This window comes from Macaca thibetana, chromosome 17 (assembly GCF_024542745.1).
Source record: "Macaca thibetana thibetana isolate TM-01 chromosome 17, ASM2454274v1, whole genome shotgun sequence".
In the NCBI taxonomy this organism is placed as follows: domain Eukaryota; kingdom Metazoa; phylum Chordata; class Mammalia; order Primates; family Cercopithecidae; genus Macaca; species Macaca thibetana.
This window is the reverse complement of record NC_065594.1, coordinates 8,329,205-8,353,329: the sequence shown is the minus strand read 5'-3', so window position 1 is coordinate 8,353,329 and position 24,125 is coordinate 8,329,205. Positions and strand designations below refer to the sequence as shown.

The following is a 24,125-nucleotide window of genomic DNA, read 5'->3' as shown; positions in this document are numbered from 1 at the left end:
AGGGCAGGTCAACCTGATCTGTTTGCTCAGCTATAAAATGGGTGGTAAACTGGGTGGCAAGACACCTTCAAGTTCTGAGGACCTATGCACGTAATTCATTTCCCTGTGCCTGTCTCGTCTGCCAGAACCTTGTGGAAAAGGTAAAAAGACATAGACGGGCACCGGACTTAGAAAGCCTCTGCTCAGTGGGGTTAGGCTAATGGCCTGAAGCCTGAGCCCAGGGTAGATGGGGACTCCATATGGAACAGCTGAGACCCCAAATGGCCCTGCCATCTCATGTCCAGGGGATGCATGGGGCTCCGATTTCCACATTCATCATCACTTGCCCCTCAGGACCCAGGGAAACAGCAAGGAAGAGTCCCAGGAGAGCCAGGCTAGCCTAGGAAACACTCATGAATTCACAATGAGTCACTTAAAAGTGTCCCAGTATAGCATGCCACAGTCAGTGTGGACATTGTTTAGACTGTTAATATGCACAAGCACCTACAAATATGAATTACACATTTGCAAATACCATACGCACCACATAACGATGCTTCAGTCAACAACAGAACACATACACAACAGTAGTCCTGTAAGATTATAAATAAGCTGAAAAGTTCCTATTGCCTAGTGGTGTCTTAGCCATCGTAATGTCACAGCATAGCACATTACTCATGTTTGTGGTGTTGCTGGTATAAACCAGGCCTCCAGGATAGCCCTGGTTTATCATATAAAGGTGTATGATGATGTCCTAGACCTTCATATTCACTCACCACTCCTTCTCTGACTCACCCAGAGCACCTTCCACTCCTGCAAGCTTCATTCATGCTTAAGTGCCCTATACAGGAACACCACGATTTTTAGTTTTTAAACCATAGTTTTACTGTCCTTTTTCTATGTTTAGATGTTGTTACATACACCAATACTCGCTAATGTGTTATAATTGCCTACAGTATTTAGTACAGTAAATGCTCTCCAGGTTTGTAGCCTAGGGGCCAAGGCTATACCATATCACCTAGGTGTATAGTAGGCTATCTCATCTAGGTTTGTGGAAGTACGTTCTATGATGTTTGCACCATTAGGACACTGCCTAACAACATATTTCTCAGAACATATCCCCATCATTAAGCAATGTGTGACTATAGATCCTCACCATGCTCGTGTTTCAGATTTTGAAACATCTACTCTGCATGACATAATCCCTAATTACAGCAGTATTCCTTTAATGAATCCTATGTGAAAATAGTGTCTGCAAAAAGACCAGCTTTCCAAGAAGAAAAAAAGGGACCAATTCTGATACCACATTGGCTGTTTCCATGAGCTGAACCAGCAAAGCTTTCCACACATCATCTCTGCAAACACAAGAAAGAACAGAGAATGAACAAGCTTGGAGAAGAAAGCTTTGTTGGATAGATATATACCATGTGAGAAGTTGATCTAAGGACTTTCAGCTCTCTCAAGAGCTTCATATTTTGTTTATTCCCTGTCATCAAAGCACCATCTCTTCACTAAAGCATAGAAACAAAATGTTTCTTGACATTACACCTAATAACAAGTATAGGTATAATGATTTAGTAGTACTTAAGACAATTCAAATTCATGGGAGGTTTTTCTGTGATTTATTGGTGAAGTAAAAATTACATACATAGTAGGTAGCTGATAATTAAAAATCGATTCTAACATATGTCTCTTAAAATAGAAAACAATTCTGGATAGACATTCATATAAAAATGTCACTTTTAATATGAAGTCTTTAAACTGGGAGTTATTTTCTCTAGCACATACAGCTCTTATCCCCTGGGTGTTCAGGGGTCCCTCTCTAGTATCCTTTGAAGCAGAGGTGAGAAGAAATGCCCTAAGCACACCTGCAATTATTCTGTCCACACCTGTCAGCTCTCGGTCAGCAAAAGCTGCTGTTATGTGGACATGGCTCATCTCCCCTTGGGGTGAATTTTTTTTAAGACATCAAAATCTAACTCCTTTGTTTGAAAGATATATATCATATGATAAGTTTTTCCTTCATACTACTTTCTCTAAAAGAGAAACATGTCATCGGGTATTTTATTAATAAAAATCATGATAAATAGTTGCTCCTGTATTTTAAAATCATCAGACTGCTACTATGCACATGCATTTCTAAAAACATGAATTACGCATTTGCAATCAGTTTTTTATTACATTCATGTTTCAGATTTTGAGACCACTTACTGTGTAATGATGTAATCACTAATTACAGTGATATTCCTTAAATGTATCCTGTGTGAAAGCAGGCCTGAGCTACAGCACCTTCAGAAAACACCCTTAGAAACTGCTTACAAACACATCAAGACAAAGGGAAATGTAATGTATTACTTTTAGAAATAACTAGGTAGTAGACCAAAATTTAGAACTATGCAAATGTTCCACACATCATCTCTGTAAACTCAAGAAAGAACAGAGAATAAACAAGCTTGGACAAGAAACTGACAAAATAATAAATCAATTGATCGCTCTCTCTCTCTTTCATACTATTCCAGTTTGATTCAACTTCTACAACTCCTTCAAAACAACTCTCTACATGGAAACCTCTAAGACTTTCCTGGGCCTCTGGCAAGGTCTTGAAAACATCTTAGATGTCATGGTTTCCCATCCAATAAAATTGACTTTGAAGTGGAGACTGAGATGGGGTTTGGTCATCAAAGGCACAGTTGAATGGGAAACCTCCAGATCTTCCTCAGGGACAGCAGCTATTGTAACGTGCTCTGCAGGTTATTAATTCAAACTTTAAAATGCAGTCTACAGTACCAGTCTCAGGAAACGGGCCTCCAACAGCATCATCTCGGCTAATGGGGACCTTCCCGGGCATGGACTTAAAGAAGCTTGGCAGTGTTTTGCTACTTTTAACATTATTTATTTAACTTTCAGAAATCCAGTCAAGTGCTCTGGCAGTGTGAAGGCATTACTGGTAATCACAGGTAACTAAATGATTCTTTCAACTAATATTAAATATCTAGTATGTTTCATGACAGCACAATGTAGTAATACCTTTCTTGGATCTTTCTGTGATTTCTTACCTAGAATCTGCAAAGCAAAGGGCTGCTGGAATCTGTCTCTGGATAAGTCATTTTCTATATCATAAGAGGAGGTTACAATCTTTTTTTCCCGGCACACTAATTCCCCATAACTGATGGTGTAAATGGGCTATTTTTCTTCAGTAGATGAATAACACAACAATGGGAAGCTAAGGGAGGTGATCCGAATTCTTAAACAATCATGCAAAGAAAATGACACACAGTTACACAGGCGCACTGGTTTTAATTCAGTGCAGGTACCCCACCCTGCCCCATCCCACTTACGGGTGGCCGGCCGGCCCTGCTCTGGCTGTGCACTGTCCCCGGACTGGGTGCTGGAGACTGAGGAGACGCTGGAGCTCCGGACAAAGCCAAACGCCGCCAGCTTGGCTGCTGGGAGACGTGAGTATCCAGGAGGACGGAGACCAGATTTCAGGAGACTGGATTTTGCAGCATTTGAACTGGAAGCTTTCTTTAAATCTGCTAAAATGAACCCAAATAAAATACAAAAATTATTCTCAGTTCATAATGAGTCAAAGAATTCCACAGATTGTGAATTCAAACCCAGCTCTATCATAAACAGACTAAAATTAATCTTGCAAGGTTTGATTCAACACATCTAAAATGGACCTTGGAAGAGAAAGGCCCCTTATATTGTGGGTCAGGTGCCTCAGAGAACTCGGAGAGGAGGTGGTGCAGCCCCGGCCTGGACAAGTTTACCATCTACTTAGGCAGATGAATTGAGGAAGACAAATAACTCTATCTTAAGGCCATAAGAAAAGGTATCAAGTGCTTAAGACAATGAGTGAAAGTGAATAGTTATTGTTGCAAGTTACCCCAGATTTGTGAAATTGAGATACACCTTAAATTTTGACATACAGTGGGCAAAGAACCACTGTGGTGAATGTTCACTAGTAATTTTAAGCAGTTTGTAATAAGTCTTATGAAAAACATGTACAAAGAATCATCTAACCATCTGTTGGCTGCAGGAATGAGGAGGAGACAGTGTAGACTGTGGAACAAGCCAGGCTGGAATATCAGCTCTCCCAATGACGAGCTGTGTAATCTCAAGCCCTTGTCCTAACACTTAGAGAGCCACAGTTTCCTTTCATGTAAAGATTGGGAATGATAACACTAACTTTGCAAATCTAGTATAAATATGACTGCTTATACCACAAGAACTTGATATATGCTCAAACTGATGTTAGATTTCTTTTCTCCTTTTCCCACTATCTGTTATGTCAGTCCAAACTTCAGAATTAGTTCCCAGATATGTGCAAAGTCAGCTTGTTTTGAAATAATAAGGCATCAAGTTATAAATCTAGCATCTCAGCATCCCCATACTCTAAGTCTGAGCCAGGCTCCCGCAATAGCAACTGTGATGATTACAACAACACTACAAGAAGGCTCTCAGCATCAGAGAGAATCAGAATATTGTCAATATACACATGCTCCTTAATAGGAAATCTAAAAGGCCCAAGCTTCCTCATGTGCTGTAGTGCTGTATAACTGTCCTCACTGATTCCTTTAACAACTGTCACCAGCAGGGCTATTTACCATGAGTGCCTATATACTGATCATTCAGTAGCATTCTTATGCCAGTCAACTCTTCATTATCCAGTGAAATATTTACCAGGTTTCAGAGTAAACAAGGATTTAGATTAAATGACCCATTTGAAAAAAAAATTCCATGTCTATAAATCCATGAAGAAACCACATATTAGAAAGCATCTATGTGTGGAAATACGGAGAACGGCAATAGATGATACACTGGGTCGAAATGGCACATAGAAAAGGACCTCTTCCTCTGCCAGCAGCTCCCCCAAAAGTGAGGCTATGGAGAGCCGTGTCCAGATAAAGGCAGAAGCTGCACAGCTGTGGGTTCCTGATGCCTGAATCAGGACTAGGATGGGGAGGAACCGAGTGAGCGCAAAAGGAAAAAAAAGCAAGGAGCTGGGGCTGCAAATCTTCCCGACTCAGGCCTGTCCTAGTGCTTGGGACAAGCACAAAAACAAAAAACAAAACCCCAACTATGAAAAAGAAGAAACAACACACTAGCAAGTGGTAACGGCCCATTTGTATCAGCAATTTATGCCGCGTTTAATGACTCCACATTGTTGTTCTCACATTATTTTGAATACTTTTAGTTCAGGTCCCCAGAACAGTGAAAATATCCCTATATATCAGATACCATGTTCACAGTGAATTTACGCCAAATTGATTTTGGATGATGTCTGTAGAACAGGAAAAGAGTTGCTAAACAGCAGATGTAATTTCAACAATAAGTATGCTCTAAATCCATTACATTTTGATACTATTTTAAGTCATCTATAACCTCCTTTCTAACCTAGTTAATCAATAATTATGCAAAATCAAACGAAGAGAATATGAACAAAAAAATTTTTCTGAAAAATAAACTATATTTTGGAAGAAAAGTTAAACTCAGAATTTTTAAGAGTACCTAGGCATGCAGTAAACATTTAATACTTAGTCAAGAATGAAAACTAAGTTTGTTAAATCATTACATAAGACAAGTCACTGAATATGTTCAAAACGAAATTTATCTTATTCGACACTTACTTATATTCCATTATTATTGATTTCATCAGTAGAAAAGCAGCAGTGAAACACACAGTGAGGGGGAGGACAAGCAGCACAGGATCCCAAGTACACAGGAAGCCAGTCTCTAAATTGTTTTCCAGGTTTCCCTTTCCCATAGTCCAGATCTTTATTTTAATAAAGACACATATGGGCTGTGTGTTTGTGTGTGTGTGTGTGTGTGTGTGTGTGTGCGCATGCGCACGCATGCGTGCACGTGCTTGTGTGTGTGTGTGTGTGTTTAGATGACTTGCAAAGTATACTCTGCCCCCAACTCTCTGTGAATACAATTTTTGTAAATTTAATGGTACCTGTATCATACACTGAGTTACTCTATAATGGTCTTTCCTTCCAGCAGATTAATCTCATGAATATCATACATGCCTTCAGGCTTTGCAGAACCAAGTCTTATTCTTTTTATATCACCAGCTCCTAGCACAATGGTTTCCACAATGTATTTGATAAATATTTATTTGAAGTTTACGTTAGCCAAGATTATACCACATAAATTTAGCCCACAGTATAAGTCAAATATCTCTACTAGTCTCTGCATGAGAGTTAGTCTGGAGTAGAGCTCAAAAGTCTGCTCTTTAAACAATCACCTCAGTGATTCTGATTCAGGCGGTCCCTGGATCTTTGAAAACTTCAACAGAATATGCCAACTTGAAAGGAGCTGGGCACATTCCTCAGCCCCCGGGCTCAAAACTCCCTGAGCCTAGCACAAACACATCCCATCCTCCCATCCCACCACCATATATCTCTCAAACTCCCTGAGCCCAGTACAAACACCACCTGGAAAGTCTCCGATAAGGGGACAGCCGTTCAAGGTTACTGAAAGCGCAGGAGCCAAAAGAATTTCTTTGTTCCCCTGCAACTTTCGGGCTATAAAAAGCAAACGCTCGCATTGTTCGGGGCCCTCTTGTATACTGTGTAAAGGAGGGACCAAGTTCGAACTTGTAGTAAAGATCCTTGCCGCTTGGCTTTGACTCTGGACTCTGGTGGTCTTCTTTGGGGAACAAACAGTCTGGGCATAACATCTGGGGGCTCGTCCGGGATTCCCCAAGCCCACCAGACCCCTGGTCAACGGATCTGCTAAGATCGATCTACTGATAGGTGAGCTGGCTCGTCTCCGTTTGTCTGTGTCTGAGTGTCTGTTCTGAATCTGAATCTGTGACTCGCGAGGTCTGAAACTGAAGCTGGCACAGTCCTGGCGGATGCGCTATAGGACAGCCAGTGGAGACCGGTGGGAGACGTCCCCTGGCTCTCTTCTGATTTAAATTGTGATCTGAGTTGCCGGAGCGCGTTCGCGATCCGGGCAACAGCTGACTCTGACCCCGGGCCCGGGTGCGCGCTCGCGGTCTGAATTGCCCCGGTCCCCGGGTGCACGCTCGTGGTCTGAATTGCCCCGGTCCCCAGATGCGCGCGCGCGGTCTGAATTGCCCCAGTCCCCGGGTGCGCGCGTGCGGTCTGAATTGTCCCGGTCCCCGGGTGCACGCTCGCGGTCTGAATTGCCCTGGTCCCCGGGTGCGCGCGTGCGGTCTGAATTGCCCCGGTCCCTGGGTGCGCGCTTGCGGTCTGAATTGCCCTGGTCCCCGGGCTCTCGGCTTCCGGCGCCGCGCTCGCGGCCCCGGTCCCCGGGTTCCCGGCTTCCGGCACCGCGCTCCCGGCCCGGTCCCCGGGCTCCCGGCTTCCGGCGCGCGCTCGTGGCCCCGGTCCCCGGGCTCCCGGCTTCCGGCGCGTGCTCACGGCCCCGGTCCCCGGGCTCCCCGCTTCCGGCACCGCGCTCCCGCCCCGGTCCCCGGGCTCCCGGCTTCCGGCGCGGATTTCCTTTACAGGGATTCTAACCCACATTCCTTTACAAAAAGAGACACAGAAAGTGAGACTGGGGAGAGGGAGAGAATGAGTGAGAGAGAGACCATAAGAGACGGGAGAGGGAGAAAGTGAGAAGGGAAATCGGAAAGAGAAAGGGGAGAAAACGGCAGACGTGGAGAGTCAGAGAAAGAGACAGAAAAAAAAAAAGAGACTGAGTATAAAGGAGAAAGGACACAGGATGACAGAGAGACAGAGAGAGAGAAAGCGCGCGTGAATGAGATAGAGACTTAAAGAAGAGACCCTGTAAGTATGTCAATCAAAGATTTAGACAGAAACGGAAAGATTAGAGAGAGAGATAGAGGGAGGGAGCAGGCGGAGGGGAGGCGGGCTCGCTGAAAGGGAAAGTAACTTTAAAAGGCCGGCAGGGCGGACGCGAGGGTGCACTTCGCGGACTAGCCCGCCCCCCCAGCCGCCTGACTCCACGGTGGCTTTACCCCTTCGGGAAATAAGACCCCCAGATGACACAGGAATCCCCAAGCTCCAGTACTGGCCATTCTCCACCAGTGATCTGTATAACTAGAAGACTCAGAGTGCTCGGTTTTCAGACAACCCCAAAGATTTACTGGCTTTACTGGATAGTGTCATGTTCACCCACCAGCCCATTTGAGATGATTGTCAGCAGCTCCTCTGAATCTTGTTTACCACGGAGGAGCGAGAGAGAATACAGGTAAAAGCTAGAAAGCTGGTCCCGGGGGACGACGGTCAACCGACTGCTAACCCTGACCTCATAAACGCGACCTTTCCTCTGACCAGGCCGGCGTAGGACTACAACACGGCAGAAGGTAGGGGACGGCTACACCTTTATCACCAGACTCTAATGGCAAGTCTCCGGGCAGCTGCTCGCAAGCCCACTAATTTGGCTAAAATATATTCTATTCGGCAAGAAAAGACAGAGAGCCCAGCCACCTACTTAGAAAGATTAATGGAAGCTTTTAGACAGTACACCCCCATAGATCCAGAGGCTCCAGAAAGTCAGACAGCTGTTGTAATGTCTTTCATAAATCAGGCAGCCCCAGATATTAAAAAAACTCCAAAAATTAAAAGACTTGGAAGAAAAGCGGATTCAAGACCTCCTTCAGATAGCCCAGCAGGTTTATAATAACAGAGATACTCCAGAAAAAAGGCAATTTAAGGCCACTAAAAAAATGACCAAGGTCCTGGCAGCAGTAGTACAGAAAGAACATCTACAGCCAGAGTACACCCAACCTAGGCGGCCCCCCCAGGCATGATAATCTGAAAAAAAGACCAATGTGCCTACTGCAAGGAGGCTGGCCACTGGGTAAGAGACTGCCTCGCTGCTGCCCAACCCGGACCTGGACGCCCCACTCCACGACTGCACCGAGGTACTAGCTCAGGTGCACTGAGTTCGAGAAGACCTGCAGGACCGCCCACTTCCTGACGCCGACCTCGTCTGGTTCACTGATAAGAGCAGCTTCATGCATCAGGGCCAGAGATACGCTGGAGCGGCAGTGACTTCAGAGACTGAGGTAATCTGGGCGGAACCCCTGCCCCCGGGGACATCAGCCCAGAAGGCCGAACTAATAGTGCTCACCCAAGCTCTTACCTTAGGGGCGGAGAAAAAGCTGACGGTATATACAGACAGCCGATATGCTTTTGCAACGGCGCATATACATGGGGCCATTTACAGGGAGCGGAGGTTACTGACGGCTAAAAAAAAAAAGAGATAAAAAAAACAAGCAAGAAATCCTAGCCCTGCTAACAGCCCTATAGAGGCCAGAAAAGTTGGCCATTGTGCATTGCCCAGGGCATCAGAAACTAACTACTCCAACTGCTCAAGGCAACTTTCTGGCGGACCAAACTGCAAGAAAGGTGGCGAAGGCTCCCAGCCAACTCCTTGCACTCCAGCTCCCTGACCTGGGCCCCCGGGACTTGCCATATTTCCCTGATTATTCAGAACAAGATCTCCAGTGAATTGACAAGCTTCCCCTGAAACAGATCCAGAATGGGTGGTGGACTGATACTAATGACCAAACCATCCTACCAGAAAAATTAGGACAACAAGTGTTAGAACACATCCACCGAACCACCCACCTGGGTGCTCGGCGGATGATAGACCTGATCAGATGCTCTAAGCTCAAATTCAGACATACAGCCGAGACGGCCAGCAACATCGTGACAAGTTGCAAAGTCTGCCAGCTTAACAACGCCTACCCCCAATCCCAGGCTGCAACGGGAACAAGGCTTAGAGGAACCAGGCCCGGTATCTACTGAGAAGTAGATTTTACTGAGCTAAAGCCAGGAAAATATGGGTATCGGTACTTACTTGTCTTTGTAGATACTTTTTCAGGGTGGACTGAAGCATTCCCCACCAAGAAGAAAACTACTCAGGTTGTAGCAAAGAAAATCCTGGAAGATATCCTCCCCAGGTATGGCTTCCCCGTCCAGATAGGGTCAGATAATGGGCCGGCCTTCGTCGCTAAGGTAAGTCAGGATTTGGCTTCCATCCTTGGGGCAAATTGGAAACTACATTGCACTTACAAGCCCCAGAGTTCAGGACAGGTAGAAAGAATGAATCGGACCTTAAAAGAGACCTTAACTAAATTAACTATGGAGACTGGCGCTAATTGGGTGGTCCTTCTCCCCTATGCTCTATTCCGGGCCCGTAATACCCCTTACAGACTAGGCCTTACTCCTTATGAAATTATGTATGGCAGACCCCCACCCTTAGTTCCCGGCCTAAAAAAAATGATCTGCTCAAATCTGAAACAGAAAATGTCTCTGAACTCTTATTTTGCCTACAAGCCTTGGAGAAAATTCATCAAGAAATCTGGCCCAAGCTGAAGGAACTATATGAGACCGGTCCCCCGCCGACACCCCATCCGTACCAGCCGGGAGACTGGGTCCTAGTCAAGCGACACCGACAAGAGACCCTAGAACCCAGGTGGAAAGGACCACTCCAGGTACTCCTAACCACACCCACCGCCCTGAAGGTAGAAGGCATCGCATCGTAGATCCACTACACCCACGTCAAGCCAGTGGACCCAACCTCCGATCTTCTGGGACCAATCACGGCGGTGGCTGAAGCACCGGACGCGTGGACTGTGGACAGAGCTAGAAACAACCCCTTAAAACTCACCCTGCGCCGGCAGCATAGCTCACTGCAAACATGCAGTTAGGTAGTCTAACCCTAACGTTAGTTGCCCTAGTAGCCGCTGGGGAAATCACAAAACCAGCTCATAATCCCTTTGTCTGGAGATTCTGGCTTTATGAAAACCGAACCCACCCTGGGCAACCTCATAAGCCCGGAAAATTATTGGCCAGTGCTGATTGCCCTTCTTCAGGGTGCAACAGCCCAATTCTACTAAATTTTACTGGTTTTCAAATAGCCAAACCTATAACACCAATAATATGCTTTGAGTTTGATCAGACTAAATACAATTGTAAACACTATTGGTGGCACCAAAATGCCGGCTGTCCTTATAACTATTGTAACATCCATAGACCCCGTTATTGGGGAGAGAGAAAACAGTTAGACCCTAAGTGGCCCTTCCATCGTAGACGGGATAGAGACTTTTCATATACATAGATAGTTAGAGACCCCTGGAACTCCCGCTAGACCTCGCCTCAACATGGGGCTGTATACTACTACCCCTCCTCCACATGGCCTAGCAGTTATCTCTATCTGTGGCGAGGCCTAGTACAAGTACTGCCCCTGGTCCACAGGAATATCCAATGACAGGAAAACAGACTAACACAAGACTTACGTCCTTTCTCCTGGTTAAAGTTATTACAAGAAGGACTAAAACTTGCTAACCTTACAGGACTTCATAGCCTGTCTGGCTGCTTTCTGTGCGCCACTCTAGGGCATCCACCGCTAACCGCTGTCCCTCCGCCATGGGGATCCTCTACCTTTGCCCAAGCTAACAACCTCCGAAACCTCTCATATGCTCCTATCCTGAACGTGCCCCTATACCTAAACCCTAGTCAGGAGAAGTTTCCCTACTGTTTCTCAGGAACCAATTCCAGCCTCTGCAGTATCACTGCAACGCCCCCTAATATCACCTTAAGGGCTCCATCAGGCATATTCTTCTGGTGTAATGGAACCTTATCTAAGAACCTACCTAGTCCCTCTGTTAATAACCTACTGTGTCTCCCTGTCACATTAGTTCCCCGGTTGACTCTACTAACTGCTGGCGAGTTCCTAGGGTATACCGGTAACTGGACTAGTGCTGTTATTCACCCAGACCCTAGACCGAGACCTGCACGAGCCATATTTCTCCCCCTCATTGCAGGAATCTCCCTCACCGCATCCTTCATTGCGGCCGGACTGGCGGGGGGAGCCCTAGGTCACACCCTCATAGAAAGTAACAAGTTGTACCAACAATTTGCTGTTGCTATGGAAGAGTCGGCTGAGTCCCTTGCCTCCCTTCAGCGACAGCTCACGTCCCTAGCTCAGGTAACCTTGCAGAACCGGAGAGCCCTAGACCTACTCACTGCAGAAAAAGGTGGTACATGTATATTTCTAAAAGAAGACTGTTGTTTCTACATAAATGAATCAGGACTTGTAGAGGACCGGGTCCAACAGTTACGCAAGTTAAGCACTGAAGTAAAAACATGGCAGTTTGCTTCAGCTGCAGACCAATGGTGGCATTCCTCTATGTTTTCTCTGTTAGCCCCCTTCCTTGGACCCCTGCTAAGTCTACTATTTCTGCTTACCGTAGGACCTTGTGTTGTTAACAGAATTTTACAATTTGTTAAGGAGAGATTTGACACCGTACAACTCATGGTCCTCAGAGCCCAATACCAACCTGTAAACGCTGAAACAGAATCAGACTTATAAGACCCAAGATTGGCTCTAAAGATACCTGAAAAGAAGGGGGGAATGAAAGGAGCTGGGCACATTCCTCAGCCCCTGGGCTCAAAACTCCCTGAGCCTAGCACAAACACATCCCATCCTCCCATCCCACCACCATATATCTCTCAAACTCCCTGAGCCCAGTACAAACACCACCTGGAAAGTCTCCGATAAGGGGACAGCCGTTCAAGGTTACTGAAAGCGCAGGAGCCAAAAGAATTTCTTTGTTCCCCTGCAACTTTCGGGCTATAAAAAGCAAACGCTCGCATTGTTCGGGGCCCTCTTGTATACTGTGTAAAGGAGGGACCAAGTTCGAACTTGTAGTAAAGATCCTTGCCGCTTGGCTTTGACTCTGGACTCTGGTGGTCTTCTTTGGGGAACAAACAGTCTGGGCATAACAAACTCACCCTGTGAGATAACTGCATTCAGCTGTTCTGACTGAATGTATCTTAATTTAATCTTAGTTTCTCGTAAGAGGGACATATTTATAAAAATATATAGTCCTTACTATTTCTCAAACTAGTCCAGTGTTATGGACTGAATGTCTGTCTCCCGCCATCCCCAAAATCACAGGTTTAAATCCTAACTTCCAATGTGATGGTATTTAGAGGTGAGGCCTTTAGGAGATAATTAGGTTATAAGAATGGAGCCCTTGTGGATGGGATTAGTGCCCAAGTGCCCATATGAAAGAAGCTGGAGAGCTAGCTCCTTCTGTTTCCACCATGTGAAGATATAATGAGAAGATGGTGGTCTGCAACCCTGATCTCAGACTTTCAGCCATAAGAACTGTAGGATATACATTCCTGTTTTTATACACTACCCTGTCTATGGTACTTTGTTATAGCAGTGGGAACGGACAAGGACATTTAGCATGTCAGAGGAATATATGTTTCCAAGTATTTAGTGTTCTTGGACTATTCAAGAATATAGACTTTGACAGAAATACAAATGTTACAAGTGCATAATAAGCCTTCAATACACAAATGATAGCTATAAATATTACAGGAAAGCTGAGGTGGCACATAAAAAAGACAACTTTCAGAATGGTGACATGAGGTTTTCCATGGACATGCTTCCCAGTGAAACAAACATAACGGGTAAAATAACATTTAAAATAACAACCACCATTTACAGTTTCCAGAAATTGTTCTATGAACATGTAGCACATAAACAAACATTTGTATAAGAAACTCTACTAAATCCAGTAAGAACAGTGACAGTCAGTGGCACTTGAACCACAATCCACTCTCTTCCTCCCCTACTATCATCACAATATAATGAAAGCTCTACTCTGGATGGGTGTGGCCAAAAGGATGGGTTTCCTCTCCTAGAGTCAAGGACTATAGTATCTCCCTGGGATGGGCAGGCCACCACCATTTCTCACTCCAACCCCACCCCCAGCTCCATGTTGTAGACGCTGAATTACATGAGAGAGTGGTCAAAATGTCAGGGAACCTTCCTTCACTTGGCCCAAACATATAAGACAGAGGTACTACCCCAGGCACAGCAGGCCAAACAATACTGGGGCCCCAATCACCATTTCCCTAGAAGTTCAACACTAGAGAGAAAAAGGGAGAAGACTAGAAGCTACTGCCCCTACCTTGCACCTCACTTATAAACCAGGAGTGTCAATCCAAGAGAAGCAGTCCACTGTCCCCAACCCCAGCTTCAGAATGGTGCCTGAGAGATTCTGCGCAAGCACAGAGGTAGGCAATAGGAACAGAAATCTCCAGAGTCCTCTGCAAAGGAATTAACTTTATTTGGAACAAACTGTGGGGGAAGTTCAGGCCTAACAGCAATCTCAAAAACAATAAAGACTTTTTATGGTAAGCAATTAGGAGGAGGCTGGTAGCTCCATGAAGCAAAATAATAAACTGTAGACAAGGTAGTTTATTAGAGAGAGCCAAGGAAATAACTGAAAAGAGCTATCCAGGGGTCAGAACTAACCTCAAAGAGTGGCTTTAAAAACTACCCTTGAAAAGGAGCTTGAATTTAACTGGATCAGACTATGGAATAATGTGTGCCCCAGGACACTGTAGAAAATTATGGAGCAATCAGTCAGTAATTAGTGGAACCTGACAGCTGAATGTGATACCGAAGGGAGGAAGACAATGTAACACAGATCAGGGAAAGACAGCCCTGGTAAAACATTGTCAGTGTGACTGTGTACATGCCCAAGGCTATGCCTTCTGTGGAGTGACATTAGTGAATTCACAATGCAAGGGAAATAGGCTTCACTATAGTAGATCAACCAAGTTGTTAAACAAATAAATAAGCAAACAACAAGCCCCAGAGAGGAAGAGAGGTAATTAGTAGTCAAGGATGCTACAATAATTATCTAAAAGTTCCATTACAACAAAAATAAGATGAGACACATAAAAGAAAAAAATGCAGGAAAGGTTGATTCAGGTACGAGAAAAAAACAGGCAACAGAAACTGCCTATGAAAAGACCCAGCAGTCAAAAACTTCAAAAGAGCTATTATAAATATAACAAAATAACTAAGGAAATTATGCTTAAAGAAGTAAAGGAGCTATGATGACAATATTTCATCAAATAGAAAATAACAATAAAGAGAAATTATAAAAACCAAATGGCAAGTTTGGTGTTAAAAAGCAAAATAAATAAAATGAAAGATTAACTGAAGGGCCTCTACAACAGATTTGAAGTGGCAGAAAAAAAAAATCAGCGAACTTGAAGATAGATCAATACATATCACACAATCCAAGGAACACAGCGGAAAGACATGAAGAAAAATAAGCAGAGCCTCAGAGAGATGTGGAACATCATTAAGTGCAACAACATACAGAGAATGGATGTTTCAGAAGGAAAAAATAGAGATAGGAGCAGAAAAAAGATTTAAATAGTCCAAATCTTTCAAAATTTATTTAAATGATTAATGTTTACATCCAAAGCTCAAGGAAACCCAAATAAGGTAAATGTAAAGAGATCCACACCTAGATACACCATAGTAAGAAGTGTAGAAAGATAAAGAGAAAATCTTGAAAGCAGGAAGAAAAGAATGACTCATCATGTACAAGTAAACCAATCGCTTAACAGTTGATGTCTTATCAGAAACAACGGAGGCTTTAAGGCAGTGAGACGACTAATTGCTGGAGGAGAAAAACAACTGTCAACCCAGAATCTTATTTCCAGCAAAACTATCTTTCAAAACATTAAGCTAAAATAAAGACACTGTCAGATAAACAAAAACTTGGAGATTTGTTGCTTATAGACCCACCTGATGAGAAATACTAAAGGAAGTCCTTCAGGCTGAAAGCGAGTGATATCAGATGATAAATCCACACAAAAAAAGCAAAGGGTACTGGTAAAAATAATTATGTATATTTCTTCTCATAACTGACTTAAAATGCAATTGTATAAAACAATAGGCATATAACTGTATTATTAGGCCTATAATACATTGAAACACACTATTTAACATTAACAGCATAAAGGAGGTGGTGGGGGCAAAGCTGTATTATGGAAATGACACCATATGGAAACTCAAATTCACAGAAAGAAATGAAGAACATCCAAAATGGTAAATAAAAAGGTTAACATAACAAATTACAAAAATATATTTTGCTCTCCTTTATCCTCTGCTTCTTTAAAAGATATAAAATTATATAAAGTAATAACCAAAAAATATATTTCATTGGGTTTGTAACATACATAGATGTAATATATATAAGAATAACAGCACAAAAAAGGGAGAAGAGGGAATAGAGGTTTACAGGAGTAACATTTCTGTATCTTACTGAAGTTAGTATAAAACTTAAGTAGGACTCCAGTAAGTTGAGATGTATATGGTGAGTCCTACAGCAAACAATAAGAAAATAACACAAAAAATATAGTGGAAAAAAATACCAAAGGAATTAACATGCTATGCTAGAAAATATCCACTTAATGCAAAATAAACACCAATGAGGAGCAGATAATCAAAAACAAAAGACATGAGACATACAGAAAACAAAAAGTCAAATGGCACATGAATATATAACCATATTAATAACAGCATTCAATGAGGACTTATTAAACAATCCAATCATAAAGCAGAGATTGTCAGACTGAATTTTTTTAATGATTCATGCTGTCTATAGGAGACACCTTAGGTTCAAATACACAAATAGGTTAAACATTAAAGGAAGTAAAAACACAGGCCATGCAGAGAGCAACCATCAGAAAGCTGAGGTGATTGTCCTCCTATCAGATAAAGTAGGTCTTAAAAGAAGAGATGAAGAGGGATAGTTCATAATGATAAAAAGGTCAATGCATTAGGAAGATACAATTATTATAAATGTATATGCACCTAACAACAGATACCCAAATTACCTCAAGCAAAAATGAATAGAATTGGGAGGAGAAATAAACAATTCAAAATAATAGTTGGAGACTTCAATATCTCACTTTTAATAATAGAACAACGAGGCAGAAGATAAGGAAATAGAAGATCTGAACACTACAAAGCAACTAAACCTAACAGACTTCTATAAAACATTCCACCCAAGAGAAGCATAATACATATTTTTCTCAAGTGCACATAGAATATTCTCCAGGATAAACTATATCTTAGGCCATAAAACAAGCATTAATAAATTAAAAAGGATTGAAATGATACAAAGTATGTTCTGTGGTCATAACAGAATGAAATTAAAAATCAGTAACAAGGAAATCTGGGGAATTCTCAAATATCTGGGGAATTCACACATAAATAACCACTGGGTCAACGATAAAATTGAAAGGGGAATTAGAAAATACTAAGATGAATAAAAATGAATGACATACCAAGGCTTATGGGAAGCTGCTAAAGCAATGCTTAAAAGGAAAATTATAATTGTAAATGCCTACATTAAAAAACAAAAAAGAGGCTGGGCGCAGTGGCTCATGCCTGTAATCCCAGCACTTTGGGAGGCCGAGGCAAGAGGATCACGAGGTCAGGAGATTGAGACCAGCCTGGCCAACATGGTGAAACCCCATCTCTACTAAAAATACAAAAATTAGCTGGGCATGGTGGCGTGTGCCTGTAATCCCTGCTACTCGGGACGCTGAGGCAAAAGAATCACTTGAACTAGAGAGCTGGAGGTTGCAGTGAGCTGAGATCCTGCCACTGCACTCCAGCCTGGCAACAGAGCAAGACTCCATCTCAAAAAAAAAAAGAAAAGAAAAAGAAAAAAGATGTCAATTCAATATTTTTGACTTTAAAACGCTGAAGAAAGAAGAGCAAACTAAACTTAAACCAAAAAGAAGAAAGGAAATAGTAAAGATTACAAGTGAAAATAAATAAAACAAGAGAAATAAAGCGAGAAAAGCCAATGAAAACAAAATCTTAGTTTTTTGAATTATCAAGAGATTTGACAAACCTTTAGCTGAGCCAGCCAATAAAAACAGAAGGCTCAAATTACTAAAACTAGGAATGAAAGAGGGAACATCACCACTTATTTTGCAGGATCCTATGGGAATGTTGTACTATGAACAACTGCATCTCAACAAATTAGACAACCTGGTGAAACGGACAAATTCCACAGAAACACAAACTATAAAAGCTGAATCAAGAAGAAACTGAAAATCTGAATGTACACTAAAGCAGAGATTGAATTAGAAATTTAAAATAATTCCCACAAAGAAAAACCCAGGCACAGATGTCATTAGCGAATTATATCAAACATTTAAAGAAGAATTAATACTAATTCTTCACAAATTACAACCCCCACCCAAAAAGAGAAGAGAAGAGGAGGGAATATTTCTAAATTTATTCCATGAGTCCAGTATAACCTTGATACTAAAACCAGATAAAGATATCTCAAGAAAACTATACATCAGTAACTCTTATAGATCCAAAATCCTCACCAAAATACTGCACACTGAAGCTGGCAACATATAAAAAATATTATATACCATGATCAAGTGATATGCTAGGAACGCAAGACTGGTTTTACATATGTAATTAATCCATGTACTATACCATATTAACAGAAGAAAAACCATATGATCTTAATTAATTCAGATAAACCACATGATAAAAACATTTAAACTAGTAATTAAAGAAAATATATTCAATCTTATAAGGGCTTATTGGAAAAACCCACAGCTAATACAGTAAAAGACTGAATTCTTCCCCTCTAAGATCAAAAACAAGAAAAGGATGTTTGCTCTCACAACTTCTATTCAACATTGTATGGAAGGTGCTAGCTAGAGAAATTAGGCAAGAAAATAAAATCAGAGACGTGCAGTTTGGAAATAAAAAGGAAAACTTTCTCTTTGCAGATGACATGATCTTGTATATAGAAAATTCCAAGAAATCCACTAAAAAGCTATTATAACTAATAAATGAGTTTAGCAAGTTTACAGAATACAATTCAACATATAAAAATCAACTGTATTTCTATATACTCACAATAAATAATCAAAAAATAAAATTAAGAAAGCAATTTTATTTACAGTAGACCAAAAGGAATAAAATACTTAGAAATTATCATAAACGATCAGACTCCATCGTTTTCTGTTTTTTGGGGGTTTTTTTTGAGATGGAGTCTTGCTCTGTTGCCAGGCTGGAGTGCAGTGGCAAGATCTTGGCTCACTGCAACTTCCACCTCCTAGGTTCAAGTGATTCTCCTACCTCAGCCTCCTGAATAGCTGGGACTGTAGGCACGCACCACCACACACAGCCAATTTTTGTATTATTAGTAGAGATGGGTTTTCACCACGTTGGCCAGGATGGTCTTAATCTCTTGACCTCATGATCTGCTCGCCTCAGCCTTCCAAAGTGCTGGGATTACAGGTGTGGGCCACTGCACCCAGCCCAGACTCCACAGTTTTTTTTGTTTGTTTGTGTTTTATGTTTGACTGCTAACAGCTTTTGGCCTCAGGCCCCACTCCTTTGGCCCCATATCTGGGAAAGCTGATAAGAAAGCCCAATGCTCCCTCTTTTGATGCCGCGAAGTGGGGCAGGAGTGAGGGTGGTAATTTAGATTAAAACTACACAAGCTCCTTCCCACTTGCATGGGAACCCTTACGCTTGCCCCACTCCATAATGATAATAAAAACCCTGAGCCAGTATTCTTTCCTTGCTCTCTCAAGCCATTTCAGACATATGAGAGGCCAGTCCTCTTTCCCCAGAGACTTCAATTGTGTAAGTCATAAAATTTGTTATACCCTCTTGCTTTGTGTGTGGCATAATTGATACATGATTCTTCTGTCACTCTGCCAGCCAGAGATCTCCACGGCCAATGACATCTCCGCCCAGGGCCTCACTTGGCCCTGGGCCTGCCGCAGAAGGTGCCCCATCCACTCGTCCCGAGGGACCATGCCTGACTTGTGCACCAGCCTGGATCCCATGCTCAGCCTATGACTGGGCCATCTGTGCCCCAGCCCACCTGTGTTACAGCTTGTACCCACATTCAGAGGTTCCCAAGTTCTTGTCTCACATCCAAGAAGAATAAGGTTACTCTGATAATTGAAGGGTGAGGTGGGTGGAGAAGAATTTTATTGAGTGAAGGAATAGCTCTCAGCAGAGAGGGTATGCGGAGGTGGTCCCCCACCCAAAGCCAAGTGGTCACCCACCCAGTGTGGCTGGGTTTGGGGCTTTTATGGGCTTAGAATGGGTGAGTACATGCTGATTGGTTTGTTAGCATGCAAAAAAGGCTAAAACAAAGGCACCATTCAAAGGTGGGCATGACATAGTAAAAAATCAATTAGGGAAGAGTAGGTATATGTAAAATGGGTGAAGGGTGAAAATCAATCAGAGGAAAGCACACCAAACAGAAAGAGAGGTTCTCAATCTGTTCCATGGATTTGACTTGTAGCTTGGCTTTCAGGCTTTAAACTATCTTTGGCTTGAAGGCAGGGTTTCACTGGGAACCCAACCCTATCTGCCTAGGCATTTGACTACTTCCTGCTGCTATCATAATCACTCTTGACATCTAAACCAAATTTTGAATGTGGGTTCATCTTACCTCTTCAGGGTGGCTACAAAAACAGGTGCTGGATCAGGACACTGAGACAATGACTACCTCCACAGGGGCTCTTTCCTAGGGTTCTGGCTTGTTAACAGGCTCTGCTGTCTCCTAGCAAGAATATACTCTGCACTGTTCCTTCTCGGCTTCTTGTGCTTTGAGCTGTGCTGCTCTGTGCTGCACTGCTGAGTCCTACAGAGCTTTTGTTACAGATAATGCTGAACTAAATTGGAATATTCAATAATTAATTGATTTTTGGAATAAGAATATGAGACTGGGGTAGGACAGAGAAAAATGTATTGAACAAATAGAAAACAAAAAGAAGAGGGTTGCTATTTTTATTTTAGAAAAAAAAAACACTATGATTTAATAAACCAACTATTATTAGAAAGGATAAAGAAGGGTATTACATAATCATAAAGGGTTCAATTCAACAAGATGACGTAACTACCCTGAATATATATGCACCCAATACTGGAGCACCCAGATTCATTAAAGGCCTCTAAAGAGACTTAGATAACCACACAATAATAGGGTGAGACTTCCACACCTAACTGACATTAGACATCAAAGCAGAACACTAGCAAAGGTATTTGGGACCTAAACCCAACACTTGAACAAATGGACCTAACAGGCATCTACAGAGTACTCCACACAACAGAAGAATATACCTTATTCTCATCTGCACATGGCCCATACTCTAAGATCAACCACACACTCAGGCAGAAAGCAATTCTCCACAAATTCAAAAATACCAAAATCCTACCAACCAACCACACTCTGAGATCACACAGCACAATAAAATTAGAAATAAACACCAAGACGATCACTCTAAACCATAAAATTACCTGAAAATTAAACAACTTGCTCTTGAATGACTTCGGTAAAAAATAAAAATTAAGGTACAAATAAAAAAGTCTTTGAAACTAATGAAAACAAACATACAATATACCAGAATATCTGGGACACAGCTAAAGCAGCATTAAGGGGAAAGTTTAAAGGACTAAACACCTACACCAAAACGTCAGAAAATCCTTCTTTTTTTTTTTTTTTTTTTTTTTTTTTTTCTTTTGAGATGGAGTCTTGCTCTGTCACCCAGGCTGCAGTGCAATGGCATGATCTTGGCTCACTGCAACTTCCACCTCCCTGGTTCAAGAGATTCTCCTGCCTCAACCTCTCAAGTACCTGGGACTACAGGCACCCACCACCACACCTGGCTAATTTTTTTGTATTTTTAGTAGAGACGAGGTTTCACCATGTTAGCCAGGATGGTCTCTATCTCTGGACCTTGTGATCCACCCACCTCGGCCTCCCCAAGTGCTGGGATTATAGGCGTTAGCCACCATATCCAGTCAGAAAATTTTTAAACTAACCACCTAACATTATACCCAGAGGAACTGGAGAAACGAGAGCAAACCAACCTGGAAGGACTCCTTCCTAACTCATTTGATGAGGCCAGCATCGTTCTGATACCAAAACCTGACAGAGACAGATGAAAAAAAGAAAACTTCAGACAAATACCCCTGATAAACATAGATGCAAAAATCTTCAACAAAATACTAGGAAACTGAATTTAGCAGCACATCAAAAAGCTAATCCATCACAATCAAGTAGGCTTTATTCTTGGGATGTAAGGTTGGTTCAACATATGCAAAACAGTAATTGTGATTGACCACATAAACAAAACTAACACTAAAAACCACATAATCATCTCATAGACACAGAAAAGGCTTTCAATAGAAATCAACATTCTTTCATGTTAAAAACCTCTAACAAACTAGGCATTTAAGGAACCTACCTCAAAATAACAAGAGCCATCTATGACAAACCCACAGGCAACATCATATTGAATGGGCAAAAGCTGAAAGCATTCTCATTAAGAACTGAAACAAGATAAGGATGTCCACTCTCACCATTCTTATTCAACATAGTGCTGGAAGTCCTAGCCAGAGTAGTCAGGCAAGAGAAAGAAATAAAGGCATCCAAATAGGAAGAGAGGAAGTCAAATTATCCCACTTCACTGAGGATATGATTCTAGACCTAGAAAATCCTACACACTCCTCCAGCAGGCTCCCAGAAATGATAAATGTCCTCAGTAAAGTTTCAGAATACAAAATTAATATATAAAACCAGTACCATATACACCAATAACATTTGAGCTAAGAACCAAATCAAGAACATGACAGCCACAAAAATAATAAAATACCTAGAACACAGCTAACAAGGGAGGTGAAAGATCTCTACAAGAATTGCTAAACATTGCTGAAAGAAATAATAGAAGACACAAAGAAATGGAAAAAAATCCATGCTCTTGGATAGAAAGAATCAGTATTGTTAAAATGGCCATAGTGCCCAAAGCAATTACAGATTCAATGCTATTCCAATCAAACTATCAATGCCATTTTTCACAGAATTAGGAAAAAAAAAATATTCTAAAATTCATATGGAACCAAAAAAGAGACCCAATAGCCAAAGCAATCCTAAGCAAAAAGAACAAAGCTGGAGGCATTACACTAATCAACTTTAAACTATACTACAAGAATACAGCAACCAAAACAGCATGGTACTGACACAAAAACAAACACATAGACCAGTGGAACAGGCTAAAGAAGCCAGAAATAAAAACCACACACCTATAATCTTAAAGACTTAAATGTAATACCTATAAAAACCCTAGAAGAAATCTTAGGAAATACCATTCTGGACATAGGCCTTAGCAAAGATTTCATGATAGTCTCCAAAAGCAATTGTAACAACAACAACCTAAAGAAATATATAAGTAAGATCTAATTAAAGATCTTCTGCACAGCAAAAGAAACTATCAATAGCATAAACAGAAAACCTACAGAATGGGAGAAAATGTTAGCAAATTATGTATGTAACAAATACCTATCTATAAGGTACTTAAATCAACAAGCAAGAAACAAACCTCATTTAAAAATGGGCAAAGAACATGAATAGACACTTCTCAAAAGAAGACATACATGTGGCCAACAAGCATATGAAAAAATGCTCAACATCACTAATCATCAGAGAAATGCAAATCAAAACCTCAATAACATACCATCTCACACCAGTCAAAATGGCTATTTTTTAAAAATCAGTAAATAACAGACGGTGGCAAGGCTGAAGAAGAAAGGGAATGCTTATACTCTGCAGGTTGGAATGTAAATTAGTCCGGCTACTATAGAAAGTAGTTTAGAAAATTCTCAAAGAACTTAAAACAGAACAACCATTTGACCTAGCAATCCCATTACTGGGTATATAACCAAAGGAAAAAAAAGTCATTCTACCAAAAAGACATAGGAATGCCTATGTTCATCATAGCACTATTCACAATAGCAAAGACATGAAATCAACCTAGGTGGCCAAACAATGGTGGACTGGATAAAGAAAATGTGCTACATATATATATATCATGGAATACTACACAGCCACAAAAAAGGACAAGATCATGTCCTTTGCAGGAACATGGATGGAGCTGGAGGCCATTACCCTAAGCAAATTAACACAGGGACGGAAAGTCAAATTTCACATGTTTTCACCTGTAAATAGGAACTAAACTTTGGGTACACATGGACACAAAGGTGGGAATGATAGACAGTGGGATATACTTAAGAAGGGAGGGTGACAGAAGAATGAGTGTCCAAAAACTACCTATTGGGTACTATGCTCACTACCTGGGTGACAAAATTATTTGTACACCAAACTTCAGTGACATACAATTTACTCATGTAACAAACCTGCACATGTACCCCCTGAACCTAAAATAAAAATTGAAAAATAAAATAAAAATTACTAAATAAAAGAAAAACAAAAGAGGTTTATTTTTGCTCATGGTTCTGCTAGCTGT

At 41.7% G+C, this 24,125-nt stretch overlaps 1 protein-coding gene across 4 annotated transcripts in view; it reads right to left on the bottom strand.

Moving 5' to 3' along the window:
• MTUS2 (microtubule associated scaffold protein 2) overlaps positions 1 to 24,125 on the bottom strand; it is a 625,283-nt gene that overhangs the window by 342,255 nt on the left and 258,903 nt on the right. For 3 of the 4 annotated variants that reach the window (XM_050766814.1, XM_050766813.1, XM_050766815.1), the window contains one exon: positions 3,318 to 3,515. In XM_050766814.1, coding sequence (XP_050622771.1) covers positions 3,318 to 3,515 — 198 coding nt within the window. The remainder of the gene's footprint in view (positions 1 to 3,317; positions 3,516 to 24,125) is intronic. The other variant, XM_050766816.1, reaches the window with a different exon arrangement.